Below are 23,078 nucleotides of genomic sequence, written 5' to 3' on the forward strand. Positions count from 1 at the left end.
TTTAAGTTGAAAATATCGAATCGAAAAAAATAGTGAATCTTTATAAAAGACCTTTCTATTCATAGCTGCTAGCCATTAGCACATAGAGAGTGAGAAAATGGATTGAAAGGCATGTGTATGGCATTGGGAAAAGGGAATAAAGGAATCAACTATAGGTGTTTGGTTGTCAAAATATTCAGGTGGTCGAAGCTACCCTGCCCTTATTTAAAAAAAGGGGGGGGGGGAGGTACCTCCTTCTTACAGAAAAAAACTTAATAGTATTGCAATGTTAGGGGGTTTCAGTTCAAACCTATGCCCTCTAAAAACTCCGAATCCCTTCTTGGTACCGCAGTCCCCAGGAAAATCATGGCAGTAAGACTATAGAGTAATGGCACCTCCCTGCCTTTGGCTACGTTACACTCTATGTGAAATTAACATGGAGTGCCACTACTCTATGTAGGGGCAAAAAGAAAACCCAGTCTGGCGTTTTTCGTCCCCCCGTTTAACATTCTTAAGCTATCCCTACCATCAACGGTCACGTGGCACGAGCATCATCCATGGGGAGGGGGGTTTGGCGAACCTAAAGGAAGCGTGGCTTCGTCGTTGGAGCGGTAACGGATGGGAGAAAGGGGGGAGTAGAAAATTCGTTAGAAATAAACTGAGTTGCAAGCTTTTTCGCCTAGGCGGCAGCACATTTTCTCGGCGTTTGGAGCTACACAGGAAAGTTTCACCATGAACGCTGGATCTCTAAAGGGACTGGTAAACGCCCGCCTTCCACTGTACAAACCGAGTCCTCTCTAGCACAGAATCGGGGAACGGGAAGGGGGATGTGAATTTAGGAACACTCAAGGCCATTTGGTCTAGTGATTCGTTTTAAAAAAAGATGGACGCTCTGGACTGATAATTTCGGCTATCGATTCCATTTTACTAATTTTATTGACTTTAACTATCGTTTTTAAAAGTCTATTAGCTGAAAACGCGTATTTTAAGCGTCTTCTTACCCTGCAAATCGTTGCATAATGGTTAGAAAACAATGCAAATATTCGTTATGCGGGAACGCGGAGAAACCCTCTAAGCCTCGGCTCAACGACGAAAACAAGCAAGTAAAATTCATCCCATTTCCTCGGCCCAAAAAAGATATCGAGAAATGCAAACGTTGGATTTCCGCTTGCGGTCGTTATGATAATGATTTAAATGTATCAAAAATTAACCAATATACGCATTATGTGTATTCAGAACATTTTGTTGGCGGTCAAGGTCCTACAAAAGAACATCCTGATCCCATACCCTTTGAAGAAACATTAGAAACCCTTCAGTTAATGGTATGTCAGAAAGTATTCAATTATGTGAATAATAAGTGTTATTAATTGTTACGTAATTAATTTTAGTATCAGAACGATAACGTTCCACTGGGTGAAACATTAAACACTACAGCTGACAACGTAATCGCTGATAGTAGTATTATCCCAGAAACCCAGATATCAATGCCAGATTGTAGTACTCCATTAAAATCTATCGATGGCTGTCCAAAAATCAAGTTTTCACTTGTTGCGGATAAATCTTTACCTTCGATGGAATGTGATAATGACGTACCTGAGCTTATTGCGGAAAAATCTGATCTTACAATGGAATGTGACAGTGAAGCACCTGAGCTTAATCTTACAATGGAATGTGACAGTGAAGCACCTGAGCTTAATCTTACAATGGAATGTGACAGTGAAGCACCTGAGCTTAATCTTTCTATGGAAACAGTAGTACCCGTTGATAACTCCATCCTAATTATTAATGACGAATCGTTACGCCCTGAAGAACTTACAAACAAGACTAAATACACTCATCATTTAATATCATCATTAGCCGGAAACCCTCTTCCAAATGGCTGGACCGCTTCAGTTCTAGATAATAGATTAGTGTTATCCAAACTTAATTTGAAAGGCGGCTATATTATAAAATCATTCGAAATACAAGATGGAGAACAACATGGAATCTTACGAGTTTATGGGAAAAGTATGGCTGAAAATAACTTTGTTAAACAGATCCTTCCGGAAGTTAAGGATGTAACTTCTTTGTTGATTTTATTAGAAGTGATTGACTCGCTACAATTGTGTAGCGGAATATCCAGCCGATATTTAGTTGAATGTTTTGATAGTCTAGCTAATCCAAAGGGTGTTAAAAATATATTTACAAAAGCTGTACATGGACAAAACTGTGACACTTTGTTGGTATCTTTTCGAAAATCAAATGGCAAAAACCCAGAAACTTTTAGTATGTGCAATAGCTGCTTCACCTACAGGAAATCGTTGATGATATGTGCGGTTAAAAAGAATTAAGAAAGCCACGAATCAAGAAATAGTTTTATGTCCAGAGCTCAGTTGCTTAAGAAAATGAAAGAGCAAAAGAAAACCAATTCTAATTTAAGCTTGAAATTGAAATGGGTTAAATCAAGATTGCGTGATAAATTGGAGAAAAATGGTCAAAAACTAGACAATAATGACACTGCTTTCTTTTCTGCCATCCTTGAAAAACAAAAAGATACATTACCAAAAAATGGTTTCAAGAGATTGTTTCTGGAACAACAGCTAGCTGCTTTGAAATCCAAAACAAAAAATCTCCGAAGGTGGGACCCCAAAGTTTTGCAGTGGTGTATTTATTTATATAGAAAGTCACCGGGTGCGTATAAAGCAATGGAATCTAGTGGTATTTTGGAACGGTATGTTATCGATTGGGCATGTTATCAAAACCGCATTGTCCAAAACGGCATTTTCATAAACGCGTTTGCCATTATAGCCATTTCTCGTTTTAGCGCATTTTGATTACAGCGTTTATATCTTGAGCGTACGAAAGTACGCCTTTTCCAAAATATTGTTGTTTATCTTCATTAACTTCCCAAAATAATATGCCTTTTCCAAAAAGTTATATTTTATATTTACTTCCGATATAACATTACTCCTTTTTGCATAATATTGTTCTTTGTCCTATATACTTAATATAATAGCCTCCCTCCCTATCAATCACAGTTTGGGCGGAAACAGCAACCGCTGTTTTGGGAAATAGCGCTGTATAGAGAAACGCGGAAACAGCAACCGCGGTTTTGCTTCCACGCGGTTTTGCAAACCGCTGTTTTAGGAACCGCTTTATTCCAAAACTCTCTTTTGAAAACCGCTCAACTACCCGTGAACCTTTTGGAACTACCTTCAAAAAGAACACTTTACAATCATTCTTCTCACATCGGTTTGAAATCAGGCTTTAGTAATGAATCTATCGTAATGGCCAAAAATAGACTTGATATTGCTTGTCCAAAAGAACACCAACGCTACGTAAGTTTGATATTGGATGAAATGAAAATAAAAGAGGATATTGTGTATAAAGCAAACACTGGAGAACTAGTAGGTTTTAGCAACCTTGATGATGTTGGCAATGAACTATTAAAAATAAAACAACAGTCAATTAATGAAGAAATTCCAGAAGTCGCAACGCATGTCCTGCAATTAATGATTCGCAGTATAACAGGGAATTTTAAATTTCCTATTGCTTATTTTCCTTGCAAGAACATGGATAGCGACAATTTACACTCTATAATATCAGAGGCCATTGGGAAATTGGAATATCACAACATTAAAGTTCTTTCGGTGATAGCTGATGGTGCCAGCACAAATAGAAAAGTTTTCAGGAATTTTGTAGGAGAAGGTTTCAAATGGAAGAATATTTACGCGTGTCACAAAGAAAGATGGGTATATTTCATATGTGACCCTCCCCACTTAATTAAAACCACCAGAAATGCATATGCAAATAGTAACTTCCATAGTAAAACAAAACGTCTTTTAAAGAACGGACATGAAATATTGTGGACCCAATTACTAAAACTATATGAAACTGATTCTCAACGTCCCCTTCGATTACTTCCCAAACTTACCCGTGACCATCTATATTTGGATTCTTATTCGAAAATGAGAGTCCGACTGGCTGCCCAAGTCTTGAGTGCAACTGTGGCAAACGCTCTTGAATTAGAGTTTGGTGAACAATATGGAGAGACTGTGAAGTTTATAAGAATTATGAATAAGTTCTTTGACCTCATGAACAGCAGAAATCTAAAAGAAGGCCAATACAAGCGGAACCCGAATTTGGATGCCTATTGTAGCCCTAAAGATTCACGATTGAAAGTAATAACAAAAGCCTTTACATTCAACGCGTTCAATAACTTAAGGTAGTTTTTGTCAAAAGGAGATGATATAAAAGGACATAGCTTTCCAGCCTAGGAATGAGGGTATTGTGTGTCAGGTTATCTCTAACGAACGTCTCATCACGAATGTTCCTAAAACTTGATATCCCAAGGCTAGGCCGAATGTATTTACTGTAGAGTAAATGGTAGTTGAACACCCAAAGTTTTTCTCTACTAACACTTTTTCTCGGCGCCAACTAACATCAGCCGAGGAAAGCTGGGTCTCACTAAAAAAATTCCACCCCCCTTAAAAAAGGTACGAAACTTGTGATGAGCTTTTCGGCCAATAGAGACGTAGATCCGCTCGCGTAGATCTAAGGCGATCGGAGTTTACGTTATGGCGGAGCAAGTTAGGTTTAAATGTATTAATTTAGAAATGGATAAAGGGCTCTCAAAACAAACTCAGAGTATTTCCGTGCCAAAAACATTATGTCGAATTTATCACCCTCTTTAAAAACGTTTGCACTCCACACGATACACCGTTGCCATAAAAAACGCAAACACCGTGCAATTGGATGAACCCTCCATTCTTGAACTTACTCGGATAAAAAAAATGAACCCCGCCTGTTTTACTTCACTCTCCACCGCTGTGGAGCGCTGCTTCAAAAGCTCGTTCTCGGTCGTGACCGATATTTTAGAAATTTTATCTCTCCATTCACGCGAGCTCCGTTGGAAACTTTAAAAAGCTTAACGTCAGAACTTTCAGACACAGAGGCTACGGCAAAAAATTTTACATAGGAACTTGGTGTAAGATTATTCTACTTGTGTTTTTGTTAATAATTTTCAGTGGTTAGAAGAATCATTCATTCAATATTTTAAGGAGTGGGAAAATGAAGTCGCTGTAAAGGCTGCAGACTGTACAGCGAGTAAACGTCAGATGATGATGCTCAGCAGAGAAACCACCGAGGGTTTACTGATGACAGGTGCTACACTGCCATCTTGCTAGATCTTTCCTTATTTTGCGAGACTAATTATACCTTCCTTATAGCACGATCTGTTCCTGCAATTGTTAGATTCTTGTTGCAGGAAAATGCGTCGTTTGTTCTGACATGTAGATTGAACCAAGACTGCTTAGAGCAGGAATTTGGGAAGCAAAGATCATCTGGTGGTGGAAATTCTAATCCTGATGTGTTACAATTTGGGCAAAATGTAGATAGGTTCATTAAATTGGGGGATGAAATAGCCCCACCTACAGAGGGCAATACATTAGTCCTGCGGTAAATTTATTACATTAAAAAAAAGTTTTTATGTCGTTTTTATGTAAAAAAATTGGTTTGGAAATACGTTGAAATATCTCTTTATTTTCTTTTAAAAGATATCCAAAAAATTTGATTAAAAAGTTAATTTTCAGGTACAATGTATGTAAATGAGCTAATCATTTCACAGCAACATTTTAGCTAGCCACATCACATAGTAAATAAGGATTTTACTCATTTAGATAGCCATGTCACGTATCTCAAACAAAATTAGGGATTGAATGTAGTCATATCACAGATTTTCATGGACTAAATTAGGATTTTACTCGTTTCGATAGCCAGATCACATACGAAATTAGCATTTTACGCATTTGGCTAGCCATGTCACGAACTAAATTAGTTTTATCATTTTAGCTAAGCATATCACAAAAAAATTAGGAATTGAGTGTAGTCATATCACAGATGTTCATGAACTAAATTAGGATTTAAACAGAATTTACACTTTCTTTTAGACCTTTCCTTAAAGAGGGGGCTGACTTTTGTTTTTTGTTTTCTTTGCCAAAATGCTTTGCTCTTAATAGAAGTTGTAGCCCTTTGCCCCGTAGAGTTAAAAAACTTTCCGTTAAATTGCTTAATATTTTAGTTCTTATTTGATAATTTTCAGGGATAAGTGATTTTGCTAACAGGGTTTCCCAATATTTCACAACTTCCTTATTCTCAACTATAGCTTTTTTTGCCACCTGTTTCCTGTCACAATTGTTTTCTAATAAAGTTTGGCTTCCGTAAAATTTGGAAGCAATTTGGTTAATCACTATAAACATTTCGTATGTGATTTTTCTTACATACAGTAACCCACCCCGATTATTTTGGGTCACCCAAGCTGCAATATTGAGGCCCGGAAGCTCTTTATTTAAATACTGTTGAATCTCTTCATAGGATCCCTTTATGGCCATAGAATTGACAAATCCCCAGCTATATTTAACTTTATTTGAAACAGATTTCACCGTAGCACCAGCTACATAATAAAGGACTTGTTTATCTTTTAAATTTTCCAAGGAGCCTGCCCGGGCATCTACTAAAGATGAGGGTGTATTTGTGCAATTTCCGTCCAATATTTCTTTCTTTTTTATATGAATATGAAGAAGATCTAAAACATTCTTTAGAAAAAAAGCGGCACAAAACCTCTTATCATATTTTGACAATAAAGCAAATATCTGAAAATCAAATATAGAAAAAATGCAGGTTGTCTTAAAAAAATTAATGTGAATAGTCAAGAGAAATTACCGGTGGAGATATTGATGATAGATATGCTATTGCATCATCAAGAATCTGCTCGTTTGATTGCAACTCTTGCGCTGGACCCCAAAACGATTTTGACGTTTTTAACATTCCAATTTTGAAAGAAAAAGCCTTAAAACCATTTTCCCATCTGGTTGCGCATCTTCTTTTCCCTATGTTAATCAGTTCATTGATAATCAAGGTTTTATTCGGGTCTGCGTTTCTAGAAAAACCCAACGACTCAAACTTTTCCAATCCCTTGTTAAGTGTGATATTGAAGTCATACATCCTGTAAATAAATTGATCTTGATAAGTTTTTTTAAAATTTCATGAATGTATTAGGCATAAATTAAACATTAATGACCACAGAAATTTTTCTAGTGGTATTGATAATAATTTGCGCCTAAGAAGTTTCTTATTTTACTTACGTAAAAGACATAGAGACACTATGGTTTCTATTTTTTTTCTTATCTATTTGAACTTTTTTGTCACAACTTTCTGCATTTTCACAGATGGATGTAGGGGGAAAATTATCACAGCTGTTAATTACATTATCAATGAACTCAAAAACCTCCAGCTCATCATAGGGCTCATTAGGACCGCAGTCTTTGTCAATTCCATAATAATTTATATCTCTACTTTCGTCAATTCGCTTCTTCTTATTATTCGAAATACTATAAAATTTAAAAAAAAATTTGAGTAACGTAATAAACAAATTGAAACCTTTGAAAATGATTAATAATCGTAAATTCACACTTCAAAACAAAAAGTCTCAGAGACTCAGACTGACAGTAAGCCAAGGCTTAAAAATATTGGGCCCTTAAATACGTTCCCTAACACCATACCTCAAAAAAAATCACCTTATTTAATTAATTAAATAAATTATAATACAAATACCAACCTTTCAAAGTAGCTGTGATCATTGTGGGTTTCTTTTTTCCCTTTTCTTACTTCGTCTTTTTTTTTTTTTTTTTTTACCACCTACACACACTAGTGCTTAGCCGTTAGGCCTTTAGCACCAGGAAGAATTGAGCGAGAGACCCTACGCGGCCCAGCACTGACGGGGGCCGCTAGGTCGTATGTGGAGAAGCAGGGAAGGAATGATGTTTACTTGGGAGGTGACGGAAGGTGGAATTGGGGTAAGTCACCTCCGGCGGACACGGGACAGTCGGCACCTATAGGGAAGGATCGCCGACATGTGTCGTATTTCCTCAAACTTTGCCGCCCAGAAGCTTGGCTTACAGGAGTGCGCCACACTGCCGGCTACTTCGTCTTTCACTTTCTCAACAGTCGTTACGCGAGCCATCATGGAGCCATTTTGAAAAAAGTTAAACGACCTTGGCCGTACCCGTTTTTTTTTATTTACTTTTTTACAGAGCAAACGTGCTATAGAGAGGAATCTACCCCGTTTACCAGTCCCTTTAGAGATCCAGCGTTCATGGTTTCACTAAAGGGGCGCCAACCGAGCAGAGTTCCCCTTTAACCTCGTTCAAACGCGAAAATAACACTAAAGAAAATAGAACAGAGCGCTGAGGTCCGAGGTTGTGACTCTTCCTTGAGATACGCCTATGCCAAATTGTCCCGTTTGGTGGCGTTCAAATTTGAATGGTTAAACACCTCTCGCACGCTTGAGCGTCTCGAAATGCATGTCAAGCTAAGGCAAAGGCAGGAAAATATGGCAGTCCGACACTTTCCCCTATTTATTTTTGTTTAAGGGTATAACTCCTTTAAGACTAGCTATGCCTCTAAAATTCGTAATCTAATGTAGATTTGGAAAAACTATCAGAACTATATAAAATTTCGAAAAAAAATGGTTACCCGTACAAAAATTTACGGCTGCATTTTGCTGTTATTTAGATTTTTTAGAATCTGCAATATATTGCAAATAAACTGGAATATTCTGGAAAAATACTGGAATAAACCTGAAAAAGGTTCAACTTCAGACAAAATTAAGATGCATTCCAGAGAGCAATGCAGAACATTTTAGACGTTTTGCAGAAAAAATATCTTCCGTTGGAAAACTCAGTACAGCAGTATACAAAATTTAGCTACTCTAGAGTCATAAAATAGCTACCTTACAGCTTGAAAACAGAAGGGAAATAGTAACTACCGTAAGAAATCAGGACGTTTGTAGGCTCATTACAGGTACTGTACCTTCCAGATATTTTGTATGCATGTTACAGTCAGAAATTGCTAAGTTTGTAGGATAATGGCAGGCGGGTTTCGGATACTTTTTAGGATAATTGCAGGCGCGTTTCAGATACTTTTTTGGATCATTGCAGGCGCGTTTATGATACTTTATTGGATCATTGCAGGCGCGTTTCAGATACTTTGTAGGATAATGGCAGGTGCATTTCTGATTCTTTTCCGGATAATTGCAGGTGTGTTTCAGATACTTTGCAGGATCATTGTAGGTGCGTTTCATATTCTTTGTAGGATATTTGCAGATGCGTTTCAGATACTTTATAGGATAATTGCAGGCGCGTTTCAGATACTTTTTAGGATAATTGCAGGCGCGTTTCAGATACTTTGTAGGATAATTGCAGGCGCGTTTCAGATACTTTTTAGGATAATTGCAGGCGCGTTTCAGATACTTTTTAGGATAATTGCAGGCGCTTGTCATATACTTTGTAGGATAATTACAGGCGCGTTTCAGATACTTTGTAGGATAATTGCAGGTGATTTTCAGATACTTTCCAGGATAATTTCAGGAGCGTTTCATATACTTTGTAGGAAAATTGCAGGCGTGTTTCATATACTTTGTAGGAAAATTGCAGGCGCGTTTCAGATACTTTGCAGGGTCATTGCTGCTGCGTTTCGGATAATTTGTAGGATAATTGCAGCTGCGTTTCAAATACTTCGCAGGATCATTGCAGCCACGTTTCAGATACTTTTAAGGACCATTACAGGCGCGTTTCAGATACTTTAATTTGTACGATAATTGCAGGTGCCTTTCAGATACTTTTTAGGATAATTGCAGGCGCGTTTCAGATACTTTTTAGGATAATTGCAGGCGCTTGTCATATACTTTGTAGGCAAATTGCAGTCGCGTTTCAGATACTTTTCAGGATCATTATTGGCGCGTTTCAAATGCTTTGTAGGATCATTGCAGGTGCTTTTCAGATAATTTTTAGGATCATTGCAGCCGAATTTCAGATACTTTGTAGGATAATTACAGGCGCGTTTCAGATACTTTGTAGGATAATTGCAGGTACTTTTCAGATATTTTTAGGATAATTGCAGGAGCATTTCATATACTTTGTAGGATAATTGCAGGCGCTTTTCATATACTTTGTAGGAAAATTGCAGGCGCTTTTCATATACTTTTCAGGATCATTGCAGGCGCGTTTCAGATACTTTGTAGGATCATTGCAACCGCGTTTCAGATACTTCGCAGGATCATTGCAGGCGCGTTTCAGATTCTTTGCAGGATCATTGCAGGCTCTTTTCATATACTTTGTAGGATAATTGCAGGTGCGTTTCAGATACTTTTCAGGGTCATTGCAGCCGCGTTTCAGATTCTTTGTAGGATCATTGCAGGTGCGATTTAGATACTTTTTGGAATAATATCAGATGCGTTTCAGATACTTCGAAGGATCATTGCAGGTGCATTTCAGATACTTCGCAGGATCATTGCAGGTGCATTTCAGATACTTTGTAGGATAATTGCAGGTGCATTTCAGATTCTTTGCAGGATCATTGCAGGCGCGTTTCAGATGCTTTGCAGGGTCATTGCGGGTTTTCCTATCAATTATTGTGAATCAGTCGCCTTATATACCCTAAATTTCCAAAAAAATTTAAAGAGGCTTACGCTTGAGTTCAAACGTCAACAATAGCTATGTTTAAAATTATTTTAGGAATAAGGTTCCTTAAAACGATTTAACTAGAATTAAGGTAAATTAATGACGATTAAATTAATAAATATCAATTATATTTTTTTTACCTCTCCGAGTGACGTATGTCACGGAGAGGTTCTAATTTCGACGTGTGTGTGTGTCTGTCTGTGTGTTTGTCTGTTGTTACACCCACGTGACCGCGTTCGCAGTTTCCAAATTGGAGCAAACGTGTTCGCCATTTCCGAACTGCTTTCACAGTCACGGAAATGGCTCCTTTACTTGAGTTCTCACACCACCATCTTCTCGTCTTTGTCCATCCCACACGGACACCAGTCTGTACTTACTGGCTTCTAATCACCACCATCTTTTGGTCTTCGTCCATCCCACATGGACACCAGTCTGTATTCATTGGCTTCTAATCACCACCATCTTCGGGTCTTCGTCCATTCCACTTGGACACCAGTCTGTACATACTGGCTTCTAATCTCCACTATCTTTTGGTCTTCGTCCATCCCACATGGACACCAGTCTGTACATACTGGCTTCTAATCACCACCATCTTCTGGTCTTCGTCCATCCCACTTGGACACCAGTCTGTACATACTGGCTTCTAAACACCACCATCTACTGGTCTTCCGTCTATTCCACATAGACACCAATCTGTCTTATTGGCTTCTAACTCCATAGTCATCGTTTGGTTTAAGACATTCGCGGCGATCAGCTAGGGTTACGAGAAACGTCTAGCCTCCCTAGGGTGGGTTGTCCACCAAAGGTTTTCGCAATTGCGGTTGTTCTTGCTTTTAGCTGTAGTTCGACACCCTTATATACTACCTATTTGAGTAAGGTAATGCAACCGGCGTATGCTTCATTTCAAACGCCAAAATTAGTCAAGTCTCTCAAGAATGTCTAATTGTTCTTTATCAACGCGATGTAACGCTCTATAAGGCGAACAACTAACGAAGAAAATATTTAATATTAATTATATTTATTTTAATATTTAAGATAATCTAGTTTCTCAACTCAAAATTAAAACGGAAAGAGTTAAAAAGCAGCCTATGTTTTAGTCTGTGTGTGTCCGTCCGTTAGTGCACCGCGTTAGCAGTTCGCTTTGTTTTGTGGAAAGAAATCCTACAAAACCTTAATATTTGGTTTTCTCATAATATATTATTAATATATGGAAATATTTTTCGTAATTTCGATGCCTTTAGTGGTTTTGTAGCTATAAAGCTCTGTTTCATTCTGATATCCCAAGAATATTTTTTATTATTATTATTTGAAATCGATGTTTATATATTACTTAAGCTATACTACATCTGTTTATAGCATAATTCTTTCTAAAGTGATTTCAAGAAGAACGCAACTATATTGGGCAAATGAACTTTTATTTGTCATTAGGCCTAGTGAACCAAAAAGTAAACGCTTGGGTTTGGTTTTCGTTTCTGTAATACAGAGACATTAACGGTTCAGAGTGAGCCGAAAGTTAAATACACTTTTAAATAATTAGGCTTAGACTTTATAATCATGGTGGAAATCTGGGCCGCGTTCAGCAGAGCTCAGCGCTGTCAGGCGCTGTTAGCAGTGTCATCCAGAACGGGATTTTGTTATTGAATTTTGACGTCACGGTGCTCAGTGAGCCAGCGCGGTCTTCAAGGAAAATAGTCGGGTTTTTGGATAACGTGACGTAAAACGCGTAGTTCTCAGCTTGGCGAAAAAGCATGGAGGAATTAATACAAATAGCTCTTGCTGATTCTGATGGGACTATAGCTATTTAATTGGCGTGAAACAAGTTGATCACGCGAGAGCGGCGAGAAGTTTAAGAGACATGTTAGTTTCTATGTTTAATTATAAAAGTTGTTCTTATCTATCTCCATAAATATGTTATCATACAATTTTTGTTAAGCCTTTGTACCTTGCACGCTTTATTGCGCTAGCTTCATTTTTAAAAGACCGATGACCGGAGAAAAGCTATGACGACAGATCTCACCAGAAAACGTTTTCCAAAATCCGCTGTCTTTTTTGGTGAGCTCTGCTGAACGCAGCCCAGATCAGTGAAAGGTCTGATCGTAATCGGATTATAGCTTCGTGTGTTCATGCTTTTTATGGTGCGCATTTACCTTCAGTGTGTGTAGCCACAAATTAGCTTTGGTGTTATGTAACTTTAATCGTCATGTTGACAAACTAAGAAAATTGTTGAGGTGAAAGGAGAGGATAGTGTTTACATGGCAACCCTGTTGTGAATATGGCTTTGAACATAGAGGGTATACAGTTGAGGAGTAGCAAATTGGGCCTTTACAAATACGTAAAGGTAATATCCCTCCAAAGTTTTATCTCTTCATTTCCCGTTTTTCCCCCATCGGATGATTTTAATGTGTACAAGTATATCCTTATTGGATGTAAAATGTCGTCTGATTTACAGTATATTTGCTATGCTTTGTATACTGCTTTAATATTTCATAAATTTTAACTTCAGTATTTGTTCATAAAAAAAAGAAACATTTCCATAACTGGGTAAATAAGTTTGTAGGTAGTCCTTCTCTTGACTCGGAGAGGTAATATTTTGGTTTTCCCAACTTGTTAATATTTAAAAATAGCCTCTAAATTGCGTCTCGACTTGGAGAGGTTTATTTTGGATTCCCAACTTGTACTCATCCCTTAAAAAAATATTAAGCTGTAATTTATCTGAATACACGCTTTTCTGACTTGCTAAAGTAATATCTGAGATGGTCCAACTGTTTAGGTACATGTACAAGTTCTTACCACATCTAGCTAAAAGGGTCTTTTTACCTCTCCGAGTGACGTATGTCACGGAGAGGTTCTAATTTCGACGTGTCTGTCTGTCTGTGTGTCTGTCTGTCCGTTGTTACACCCACGTGACCGCGTTCGCAGTTTGTAAATCGGAGCAAACGTGTATTCAATTTCCAGTCCCGGAAATTGTATTCCACTTACAGGCTATTACTCCATTGCCTGTCTAACAACTCTGTTCATTTGTCCACCCCACATGGACACCAGTCTGAACTTACTAGCTTCTAAACACCACCATCTTGTAGTCTTTCGCCCATTCCACATGGACACCAGTCTGTACTTACAGGCTTCTAAACACCACTACCTTCTCGTCTTTGTCCATTCCACATGGACACCAGTCTGTACTTACTGGCTTCTAAACACCACCATATTCTATTCTTTGTCCATCCCACATGGACACCAGTCTGTACAACTGGCTTCTAACACCACCATCATCCTTAAGGTTAAGACATACGCGGCGATCGGCTAGGGTTACGAGAAACGTCTAGCCTTCCATTGACGGGGTCTTCCGCCAAGGTTCACGCAATTGCGATGTTCTTATCCATAGCTGCGATTCGAAACCCTTATATACTACCTATTTGAGTAGGAAGAAGCAACCGGCGTATGCTTCAATTCAAACGCCAATATTAGTCAAGTCTCTCAAGAATGATTAATTGTTCTTTTTTAAAACGATGTAACGTTCAATAAGGCGAATAACTAACGAAGAAAATATTAAATATTAATTATATTTATTTTAATATTTAAGATAATCTTGTTTCTCAATTCAAAATTAATACGGAAAGAGTTAAAAAGCAGTCTATGTTTTTGTCTGTGTGTGTCCGTCCGTTGTTACACTAGTGCGCTGCGTTAGAAGTTCGTTTTGTTTTGATGTGTAAAGAAATCCTACAGAACCATAATATTCCCTTTATCCTTAATATAAAGTGAATATGTGGAAATATTTTTCGTAATTACGATGCATTTAGTACTCTCGTAACTTTAAAGCTCTGTTTCGTTTTGATATTCCAAAGATTCTTTTTAATATTATTATTTGAAATGGCTGTTTACATATTACTTAAGCTATACTACATCTGTATATAGAATAATCCTTGGTTTAGTGATTTCATGAAGAGAGCTAAGATCTAAACTCCGGCGGGTATATCTAGTATTAGTGAAATAAAGAGTAAATAATTGAGGCCTGAGGTGAAGTAAACTTTGGGTTTTGATTTTCGTGTCTGAAATGAAGAGACATCAACGGTTCAGAGTGAGCCGAAAGTTAAATACACTCTTAAATAATCAGGTTAAGATTTTATAATAGAAGAAAAGATCATGGTGGCAATTAGATTAGTAGGGCTAAACTACAGAGTTTTTATTCTCTTTATGGTGCGCATAGACTATCAGTGCGTCTAGCTACAATTTAGCTTTGGTATTATTTAACGTTGACGCTCATGTTGGCAAACTAAGAATATTGTTGAGGTGAGACGAGACGGTAGTGTTTACACTGCTAACCAGTTGTGAATGTAGCTGTCAGCTGAAGCGTAGACTTCATTTCCTGTTCTTTTTGCCATTGACTGATTTCCATGTGTCCAAGATTTATCCTTATTGGATGTAAAATGTCGTCTGCTTTACTGTATATTCGCTATGCTTGGAATACTGCTTCAATATTTCGTAAATTTTTACTTCAAAAAGGTGAAATAATTGCATATCTAGGTAAATAACTTTGTAGTAGTAGACCTCTGGACTCGGAGAGGTAATATTTTGGTTTTCCCAACTTGTCGTCTATCTAACATCCACAACATACACACTCACAGAACATAATCGAAAAAGTCTTTAAAACTTGTAGCTAAAAGCCGATAATAACTGAAGGGAAGGGTCCCGACAGGCTTGTTTTACGTCTATTCGCAACCAGGAAAACTGCTGTAGACTTATATGATAGCGCTAAAGTACTTTGGTTCGCAATTTCCTTCACATTTTTAGCGCCATGGTGATAGTAGATCTTGTCTTAATCGGTGAAGTTGGACTGCAAAACCGAGTGTATTCAATTCTCGAGTCATTCTCGAACTAGCTCTCAGTAAGTCTCTAGCATTACGAAGTATAGGCAGTGCCATACTTATTGAAATATATCTGATAAACTTTTGATAACTGTATATACAATACTGGCCCTTTTATGACCAAAAATGTTTCAATTTTCTATCTTTTATGGTGGTTTAAATATTTTTAGGATCGAGACGTGACAGAATAAGATCAAAAGATCTAATTGAGATGAATGAGTAAAGCTTTTTTAAGATGCCTTTTTAGGCCTAACCAATTGTTTATTCAAAGTTTAGGTAAATAAAAGCAGTAATATTAATACCTAACAGAAGCAGATAAAAATTTATGGAGCGCTCGAAGTTGACTTCCCGTACAAAAATTTTAAGCTGTAATTCATCTGCATACGCGCGGTTTATCGCTACCACGCTGTAACCATTAAGGCTACATTTCTGCAGCTCAAAAAACGGGAAAATTTCACAGCAATTCTAGAACTGCAAATTGACTGCCGTTTCTACATTTTCTGTTTGTTAACTGTTAACTCCCTAGCCTGGCAGAAATATGCAGAGCAATTCTGCAAACGCTATGCAAAAGTAGAAATACCAGCTGTTAGTTTAAAACTGTAATTTGACCGTTTTTATAGATATGTTACAGGTCTGCAAAAGTGATAGAAAAGTAGAAATACAGCTACTAATTTAAAACTGCAATTTGACCACATTTATAGACATGTTACAGGTCTGCAAAAGTGATGGAAAAGTAGAAATGCAACTGCTAATTTAGAACTGTAATTTGACCATTTTTATAGACATGTTACAGGTCTGCAAAGGTGATAGAAAAGTATAAATCCAGCTGCTAATTTAAAACTGCAATTCTACCACATTTATAGACATGTTACAGATCTGCAAAAGTGATGGAAAAGTAGAAATTCAGCTGCCAATTTAGAACTGTAATTTGACCATTTTATAGACATGTTACAGGTCTGCAAAAGTGATAGAAAAGTAGAAATCCAGCTACTAATTTAAAACTGCAATTTGACCACATTTATAGGCATGTTACAGGTCTGAAAGAGTGATTGAAAAGTAGAAATCTAGCTGCTAATTTAAAACTGCAATTTGACTACATTTAAAGACAGGTTACAGGTCTGCAAAAGTGATAGCACAGTAGAAATACAGCTGCCAATTTAAAACTTTAATTTGACTTAAATTGACCATTTTTATAGACATGTTACAGGTCTGCAAAAGTGATGGAAAAGTAGAAATTCAGCTACCAACTTAAAACTGTAATTTAACCACATTTAGAGAGATATTGCAGGTATTCAAAAGTAGGAAATTCTACTTTTGAATACCTGCAATATGTCTATAAATGTGGAAGACACAGTTATAAATAGGCAGCTGGATTTCTACTTTTCCATCACTTTTTCAGACTTGTAACATGTCTATAAATATGGTCAAATTACAGTTTTAAATTGGCAGCTGGATTTCTACTTTTCCATCACTTTTTCAGACTTGTAACATGTCTATAAATATGGTCAAATTACAGTTTTAAATTGGCAGCTGGATTTCTACTTTTCCATCACTTTTTCAGACTTGTAACATGTCTATACATGTAGTCAAATTACAGTTTTAAACTAGCATCTGGTATTTCTACTTTTCTATCACTTTTGCACACCTGTAACATGTCTATAAAAATGGCCAAATTACAGTTTTAAATTGGCAGCTGGATTTCTGCTTTTCCATCACTTTTGTAGACCTGTTACATGTCTATAAATGTGGTCAAGTTGCAGTTTTAAACTAGCAGCTGGTATTTCTACTTTTTCATCACTTTTGCAAACCTGTAACATGTCAATAAATATAGTCAAATTGCAGTTTTAAATTGGCAGCTGGATTTCTACTTTTCCATCACTTTTGCAGATCTGTAACATGTCTATAACTGTGGTCAAATTACAGTTTTAAACTAGCAGCTGTTATTTCTACTTTTGCATCGCGTTTGCAGAATCGCGCTGCATATTTCTGCCAGTACAGACAATTAAAGGATAATAAACAGAAAATGTAGAAACGGCAGACAATTTGCAGTTCTGGAATTTCTGTGAAATTTTCGCGTTTTTCGAGCTGCAGAAAATGTAGCCTTAATTTATACCTATTACAGCGTGGTAGCGATAAAAAGGCGCGTATGCAGATGAATTACAGCTTAAAATTTTTGTACGGGTAATTTCCCGTTAATAAGTTAGCCGTGCATTATGGTAATGAGAGAATATCGATCGAGGCACTGCCTTCTCTAATACCAGGCCTTGCGATAGGAATAAAAGGGGGTGGCAGTTAGGATTTCACAAATGTCGCTTTTCTGAGGTTTTAAACTGGCGACAAATTCAAAACTATGGGAAATTGTTAGCAACGACGAAGTGTAATCTGCTAAGTTCGTCTCGAAAAAGAAAGCATAAAACCGGACAATAAACCAGTTCATGATGCTGAACGGTTTCCGAGTTCGAAAAATACTAGTTTAAATTTGGTGTATGTTTTGACACGTGTCAATGGCGTCTGCATGGAAATTTCAACCCACCACAGCCCTTAATTTTTTCCCAAAAACTGCCACTGTCAATGAAATACCTTAAGTTTGATTTGGACTGCCCAATGAGCGAGCTTAGGAGAGGTAGGAGGAGATTTCTTTGGCAGCTGAATTCGGACACAGACATTATCTCCAATATTTTAATTATTCACTTCTCTAGTTTAGCAGACGATGTGCCCTGTCATTGACCAGGTTATTTAGTCCAGTTTAAAAAAACCTTATTTCCCTTCCTGGTCCGCCTCTCAATATTCACAGAAATATAATAAATATGGTTATAATAAAGTATTGTTGTTACCGTGGCTGTCGCAATAATTCGAGACATTTGGATACCTCTGTTGTTCAAGGGGCACACATAATGTGTTCTTTTTATCTTTTCCGTGGTTAAATCAGTTCAACCGCACGAAATAATTCATCTTTTACATATGTCCACAGTCCAATTTGGTTTTGTTTGCGGAATGGGATGAATTTAATATCGGGGCTACAGTTTTTGTAACAACATTTCTTAAACGAAACCATTATTAGGCCTATAAATTGTTAAAAATTGTAAACAAACCGTAGACAAAGTTACAGTAACCACGCTGAATGCTGATCTCTAGTCTAGTGTGTAGTGTGAGCCTCTCTCTAACCGTATTTTCGGGTTTACCCTTTTTGAATTTTCCTCTCAAAGGATCACGTGATGTCTTACTCCTCGGCTGTGCGCCGAGGTAGGTTCATAATTGGAATGATATTTAAAATAAAAAAAATAACCGTAAAGTATATAGTCCGGGGTCACCTTACAATAAATTTAGCTAGCCCAGGCAAAACGTTATATGGCCGGGGCCATCTTGTTATATTATTATTTCAAATGATTGTTTATATATTACTTAAATAACTGGTATTGCAAAGTTTTCTAAACATCCATCTAGTCTTCAATACCGTGAATTTGTATGCTTGGTTTGCCTAAAATTGCAAATGACCAATTTGGGTTACTGCAATAACCACATTTTTTTGTTTTGAAACAACCCTATTCCAAACTACCAGGAAAGATTTATTCAACTGCTACTGGGTTATTTTATTACCAAATTGTAGTAAAAATTCAAATAGCCCTACTCATTCAACCCATTAGTTTTAAGAGTGTAATCAAAATCATTCTTGTGGGTAATCAAAGGTAATCAGAAATCTCCGATTATCACTGGAAATCACGAGAAATCTTGAGAAATTCAGAAATAATCACATGATTTACTTGTAATCTTTTGTAATCACCTCGGCAATCACACATTTCGTGAAATAATCACACATAATCAATTGAGGAACTCGAAAATCCAAAATAAAAATCGTAATCAGTTCAGATAGAAATATTCGTAATTCACGAAGAATCCAGTGGTAATCACGGCATTCACCAAAAAAATCAACGGAATTCGTTGAAATTCAAATAGGAATCACAAGTAATCTGCGGCAATAACGGGAAAAAAGTGTAAAGAAAATCACCTAAAATAATCCTAATCACAGAAATCAAGGAATTCAATCAGTAATCAACGGAATTCACATAAAAGTTCAGAAATCAGGTGTACAAAATTTTGACGAATGACTAGCCCCTCGCTCAGAGACAATGAGAATCACGCGTCGCCTACACTTTCCTTGCTGTCTCACTTTTGGTTATTTCTTTGTGTTTATGTTAATTATGGTGTCTTTTTTGCGCAGTTTCATTTTTGAACTTTCCGGGTTTTGAGGATCCGATCGACACTCTTGACCAATTAGCCGCCGCTGTCCTCTCTCTCCTTCGTCTGTGACATGCATTTGGAGGGGTGAATGCATACTCGCGAAATCTGTTTCATCCCCCTCGCCTATTCATCATGTACCTAAGATAATTTGTGATATTGCGCGTGAAGAAATAGTGCGGTTTCATTTTACATTAGTTGCTTTTGACTGAGGCTAACCGTGACCACAATTTAATTTGATGATGTACATGATTGTATTAATTTAGTTTGCTAATATTGATGTTATTTACTAATATTAAAACCATTTAGCTTATAATGACAACCCAGGGCCTAAGTTCGAACGAAATTCTGAAGGATTTTACCCATGAGTTTTTTGAAATAAATGATGATTTGCGGCATTTTCAATTTATTTTCGGCGTGCTAACGTTTTAAACAAATTTTAACCTCGTTCAAACGCGAAAATAACACTAAAGAAAATAGAACAGAGCGCTGAGGTCCGAGGTTGTGACTCTTCCTTGAGATACGCCTATGCCAAATTGTCCCGTTTGGTGGCGTACGAGCGTTATTTTCGGGAAGAATAACATCATCAACTTCAAATTTGAATGGTTAAACACCTCTCGCGCGCTTGAGCGTCTCGAAATGCATGTCAAGCTAAGGCAAAGGCAGGAAAACATGGCAGTCCGACACTTTCCCCTATTTATTTTTGTTTAAGGGTATAACTCCTTTAAGACTAGCTATGCCTCTAAAATTCGTAATCTAATGTAGATTTGGAAAAACTATCAGAACTATATAAAATTTCGAAAAAAATGGTTAATTTCCCGTTAATAAGTTAGCCGTGCATTATGGTAATGAGAGAATATCGATCGAGGCACTGCCTTCTCTAATACCAGGCCTTGCGATAGGAATAAAAGGGGGGTGGCAGTTAGGATTTCACAAATGTCGCTTTTCTGAGGTTTTAAACTGGCGGCAAATTCAAAACTATGGGAAATTGTTAGCAACGACGAAGTGTAATCTGCTAAGTTCGTCTCGAAAAAGAAAGCATAAAACCGGACAATAAACCAGTTCATGATGCTGAACGGTTTCCGAGTTCGAAAAATACTAGTTTAAATTTGGTGTATGTTTTGACACGTGTCAATGGCGTCTGCATGGAAATTTCAACCCACCACAGCCCTTAATTTTTTCCCAAAAACTGCCACTGTCAATGAAATACCTTAAGTTTGATTTGGACTGCCCAATGAGCGAGCTTAGGAGAGGTAGGAGGAGATTTCTTTGGCAGCTGAATTCGGACACAGACATTATCTCCAATATTTTAATTATTCACTTCTCTAGTTTAGCAGACGATGTGCCCTGTCATTGACCAGGTTATTTAGTCCAGTTTAAAAAAACCTTATTTCCCTTCCTGGTCCGCCTCTCAATATTCACAGAAATATAATAAATATGGTTATAATAAAGTATTGTTGTTACCGTGGCTGTCGCAATAATTCGAGACATTTGGATACCTCTGTTGTTCAAGGGGCACACATAATGTGTTCTTTTTATCTTTTCCGTGGTTAAATCAGTTCAACCGCACGAAATAATCCATCTTTTACATATGTCCCCAGTCCAATTTGGTTTTGTTTGCGGAATGGGATGAATTTAATATCGGGGCTACAGTTTTTGTAACAACATTTCTTAAACGAAACCATTATTAGGCCTATAAATTGTTAAAAATTGTAAACAAACCGTAGACAAAGCTACAGTAACCACGCTGAATGCTGATCTCTAGTCTAGTGTGTAGTGTGAGCCTCTCTCTAACCGTATTTTCGGGTTTACCCTTTTTGAATTTTCCTCTCAAAGGATCACGTGATGTCTTACTCCTCGGCTGTGCGCCGAGGTAGGTTCATAATTGGAATGATATTTGATATTTAAAATAAAAAAAATAGCCGTAAAGTATATAGGCCGGGGTCACCTTACAATAAATTTAGCTAGCCCAGGCAAGCGTTATATGACCGGGGCCATCTTGTTATATTATTATTTCAAATGATTGTTTATATATTACCAGAAGAAAATAGGGGAAGTACGTATTCGTACCTTTAGCTAGTGCAAGTCGTCCTTCTCTCCCAGAAACAAGCTATCGCTTTAAATTGGCCAATCAGAGATAGGCAGAGAACCGATAGAAATTTTTGAAGGTGCGCCACCATACCGTGAGAAACCGAACTACAGAGTATAGACGACGATTTCCGTCCTTCTTTCGACCCGGTAGATTGATATTGAAAGTTATCGTTCAATTAAGAGTTAAAAATGGATAGTTCTGTCCAGTGTAATTTAGTAAATCGGGAAACTAGTGACAAGAAAAGCCAGATTAAGGCAAAACTAAAGGTATTCAAGTAGATTTTTCGCCAAATTCGAGTGACTCGTTAAGCCTCGGTCATAGTAAACTGAAGAAGTCTAATATAAAGACACTACCAGAAGGATCAACAATAGCAGACGAACCTTCGAAGAAAATAGTTTCTTGTATTCATCCGCGGTTTCCCGTCAAAAAAAGCGGATATTCAGTGGCGCGAAAAAACCGATAAAGTGACGTCTCGCGAAATAGCTAAGAATACGTACTTCCCCTATTTTCTTCTGATATTACCAAAAGGAGATGATCTAAAAGGACATAGCTTTCCAGCCTAGGAATGTGACCCAGGTGAACCACAGCCATGTAGTAGCGGCGTGAGAACCCATAACTAAAGGTCCAATCAGGAATACATAGATTTACTACTGATGCAGACGACAGCTTAAAAGGTCATGATCTCGATCTGTCCCACACATTCGCATAACCAATGAGACGCGAGGAAGGAGGAGCAGGTCGTTTAAAAGTTTTTGGCGCTTCCCCTCACAGTCAATCAGATATTTGTGTGGGGTCTATGGCCTCTTAAAGATTCCAAGTACTAAATCTATGTATTCCTGGTCCAATAAACGGTGGTAATAAGTTTGACAGGGTATGTTCTAATGGATGGCAATATATGGCCGTTATGGCGATTGGAGACGTCCATTCATGGTGTTGCTTATGGATGTGCTTGTAGATTTTTGGATGGTGCAGGAGTCTGGGGAAAGAAATTACCTCATTTCATAGAGTTTAAAGGAACATAAGCACCGAGTTCAGGGGGATATTTCAAAATTTTTACTGGCAGACTTCAAGTCCTATTTCCTTCCCCTAGCCTATATTTTCTACACCGTTTCACAATAATTGATTCTTTAGGCTAAGGACAACAACACCACCCTTTGCTGAGCAATGAAACACCTTTTGATTTGAATGCCTTACCTTTGAGAATAATAGAAACCAATTTCCTCAATCAGTATGAAGACACTTAGTTCCAGGAGGACCCATTGAAAAGTTGGCAATTCCCCGCAATAACTACCTCGCCATTTGAAGAGCTCATAGGCGATGATGGTAAAGGGAATACCCACGCAAATCTGATTGCAGAGAACTTGTCCTATTACTTTCCATAATCGTTTCGGCTCCACCTGAACATAATTCAAT

The 23,078-nt window shown here is 37.5% G+C and overlaps 3 protein-coding genes and 1 long non-coding RNA gene across 7 annotated transcripts in view; 2 read left to right on the forward strand and 2 right to left on the reverse strand.

The window, feature by feature from the left end:
* LOC149668303 (uncharacterized) overlaps positions 1-23,078 on the reverse strand; it is a 108,796-nt gene that overhangs the window by 83,906 nt on the left and 1,812 nt on the right. Inside the window, exon 3 of the long non-coding RNA XR_016368044.1 lies at positions 22,860-23,062. This is a non-coding gene — a long non-coding RNA (uncharacterized LOC149668303). The remainder of the gene's footprint in view (positions 1-22,859; positions 23,063-23,078) is intronic.
* The window catches only part of LOC149668305 (DNA (cytosine-5)-methyltransferase 1.S-like), a 168,715-nt gene that overhangs the window by 75,183 nt on the left and 70,454 nt on the right, over positions 1-23,078 (forward strand). The window lies entirely within an intron of this gene.
* LOC149668307 (uncharacterized) lies at positions 705-2,936 on the forward strand. Its single transcript, XM_089841195.1, has 2 exons — positions 705-1,301; positions 1,368-2,936. Exons 1-2 carry the CDS (start codon positions 999-1,001, stop codon positions 2,307-2,309), a joined length of 1,245 nt encoding a protein of 414 aa, XP_089697321.1. The 5' UTR covers positions 705-998; the 3' UTR covers positions 2,310-2,936.
* On the reverse strand, positions 5,480-8,413 carry LOC149668308 (uncharacterized). 4 transcript variants are annotated; one of them, XM_089841197.1, is made up of 4 exons: positions 7,574-8,413; positions 7,101-7,346; positions 6,679-6,961; positions 5,480-6,608 (listed from the first exon to the last, which is right to left on the reverse strand). In XM_089841197.1, the coding sequence occupies exons 2-4, from the start codon at positions 7,109-7,111 to the stop codon at positions 5,880-5,882; spliced, it is 1,023 nt and encodes a 340-aa protein (XP_089697323.1). In that variant the 5' UTR covers positions 7,112-7,346; positions 7,574-8,413; the 3' UTR covers positions 5,480-5,879. The 4 variants fall into 4 exon arrangements, with proteins under 4 accessions (XP_089697323.1, XP_089697322.1, XP_089697326.1 ...); XM_089841196.1 differs by lacking the exon at positions 7,574-8,413 and adding an exon at positions 7,429-7,508; XM_089841200.1 differs by lacking the exon at positions 7,574-8,413 and having other exon boundaries at positions 6,679-6,845; positions 6,920-6,961; positions 7,101-7,496.

The sequence above is a fragment of the Phalangium opilio genome, unplaced genomic scaffold (genome assembly GCF_054372755.1).
Source record: "Phalangium opilio isolate 3A_F unplaced genomic scaffold, DU_Popi_V2 ptg000056l_1, whole genome shotgun sequence".
In the NCBI taxonomy this organism is placed as follows: Eukaryota; Metazoa; Arthropoda; class Arachnida; order Opiliones; family Phalangiidae; genus Phalangium; species Phalangium opilio.

Excerpts from the sequence above, each read along its gene's own strand:
- LOC149668308 (XM_089841197.1), bottom strand. Across the intron at positions 6,609-6,678 it reads TATCATCAATATCTCCACCG|ATATTTGCTTTATTGTCAAA; the intron begins GTAATTTCTCTT and ends TTTGATTTTCAG.
- LOC149668307 (XM_089841195.1), top strand. The coding sequence starts at position 999 with ATGGTTAGAAAACAATGCAAATATTCGTTATGCGGGAACGCGGAGAAA. Across the intron at positions 1,302-1,367 it reads TAGAAACCCTTCAGTTAATG|TATCAGAACGATAACGTTCC; the intron begins GTATGTCAGAAA and ends AATTAATTTTAG.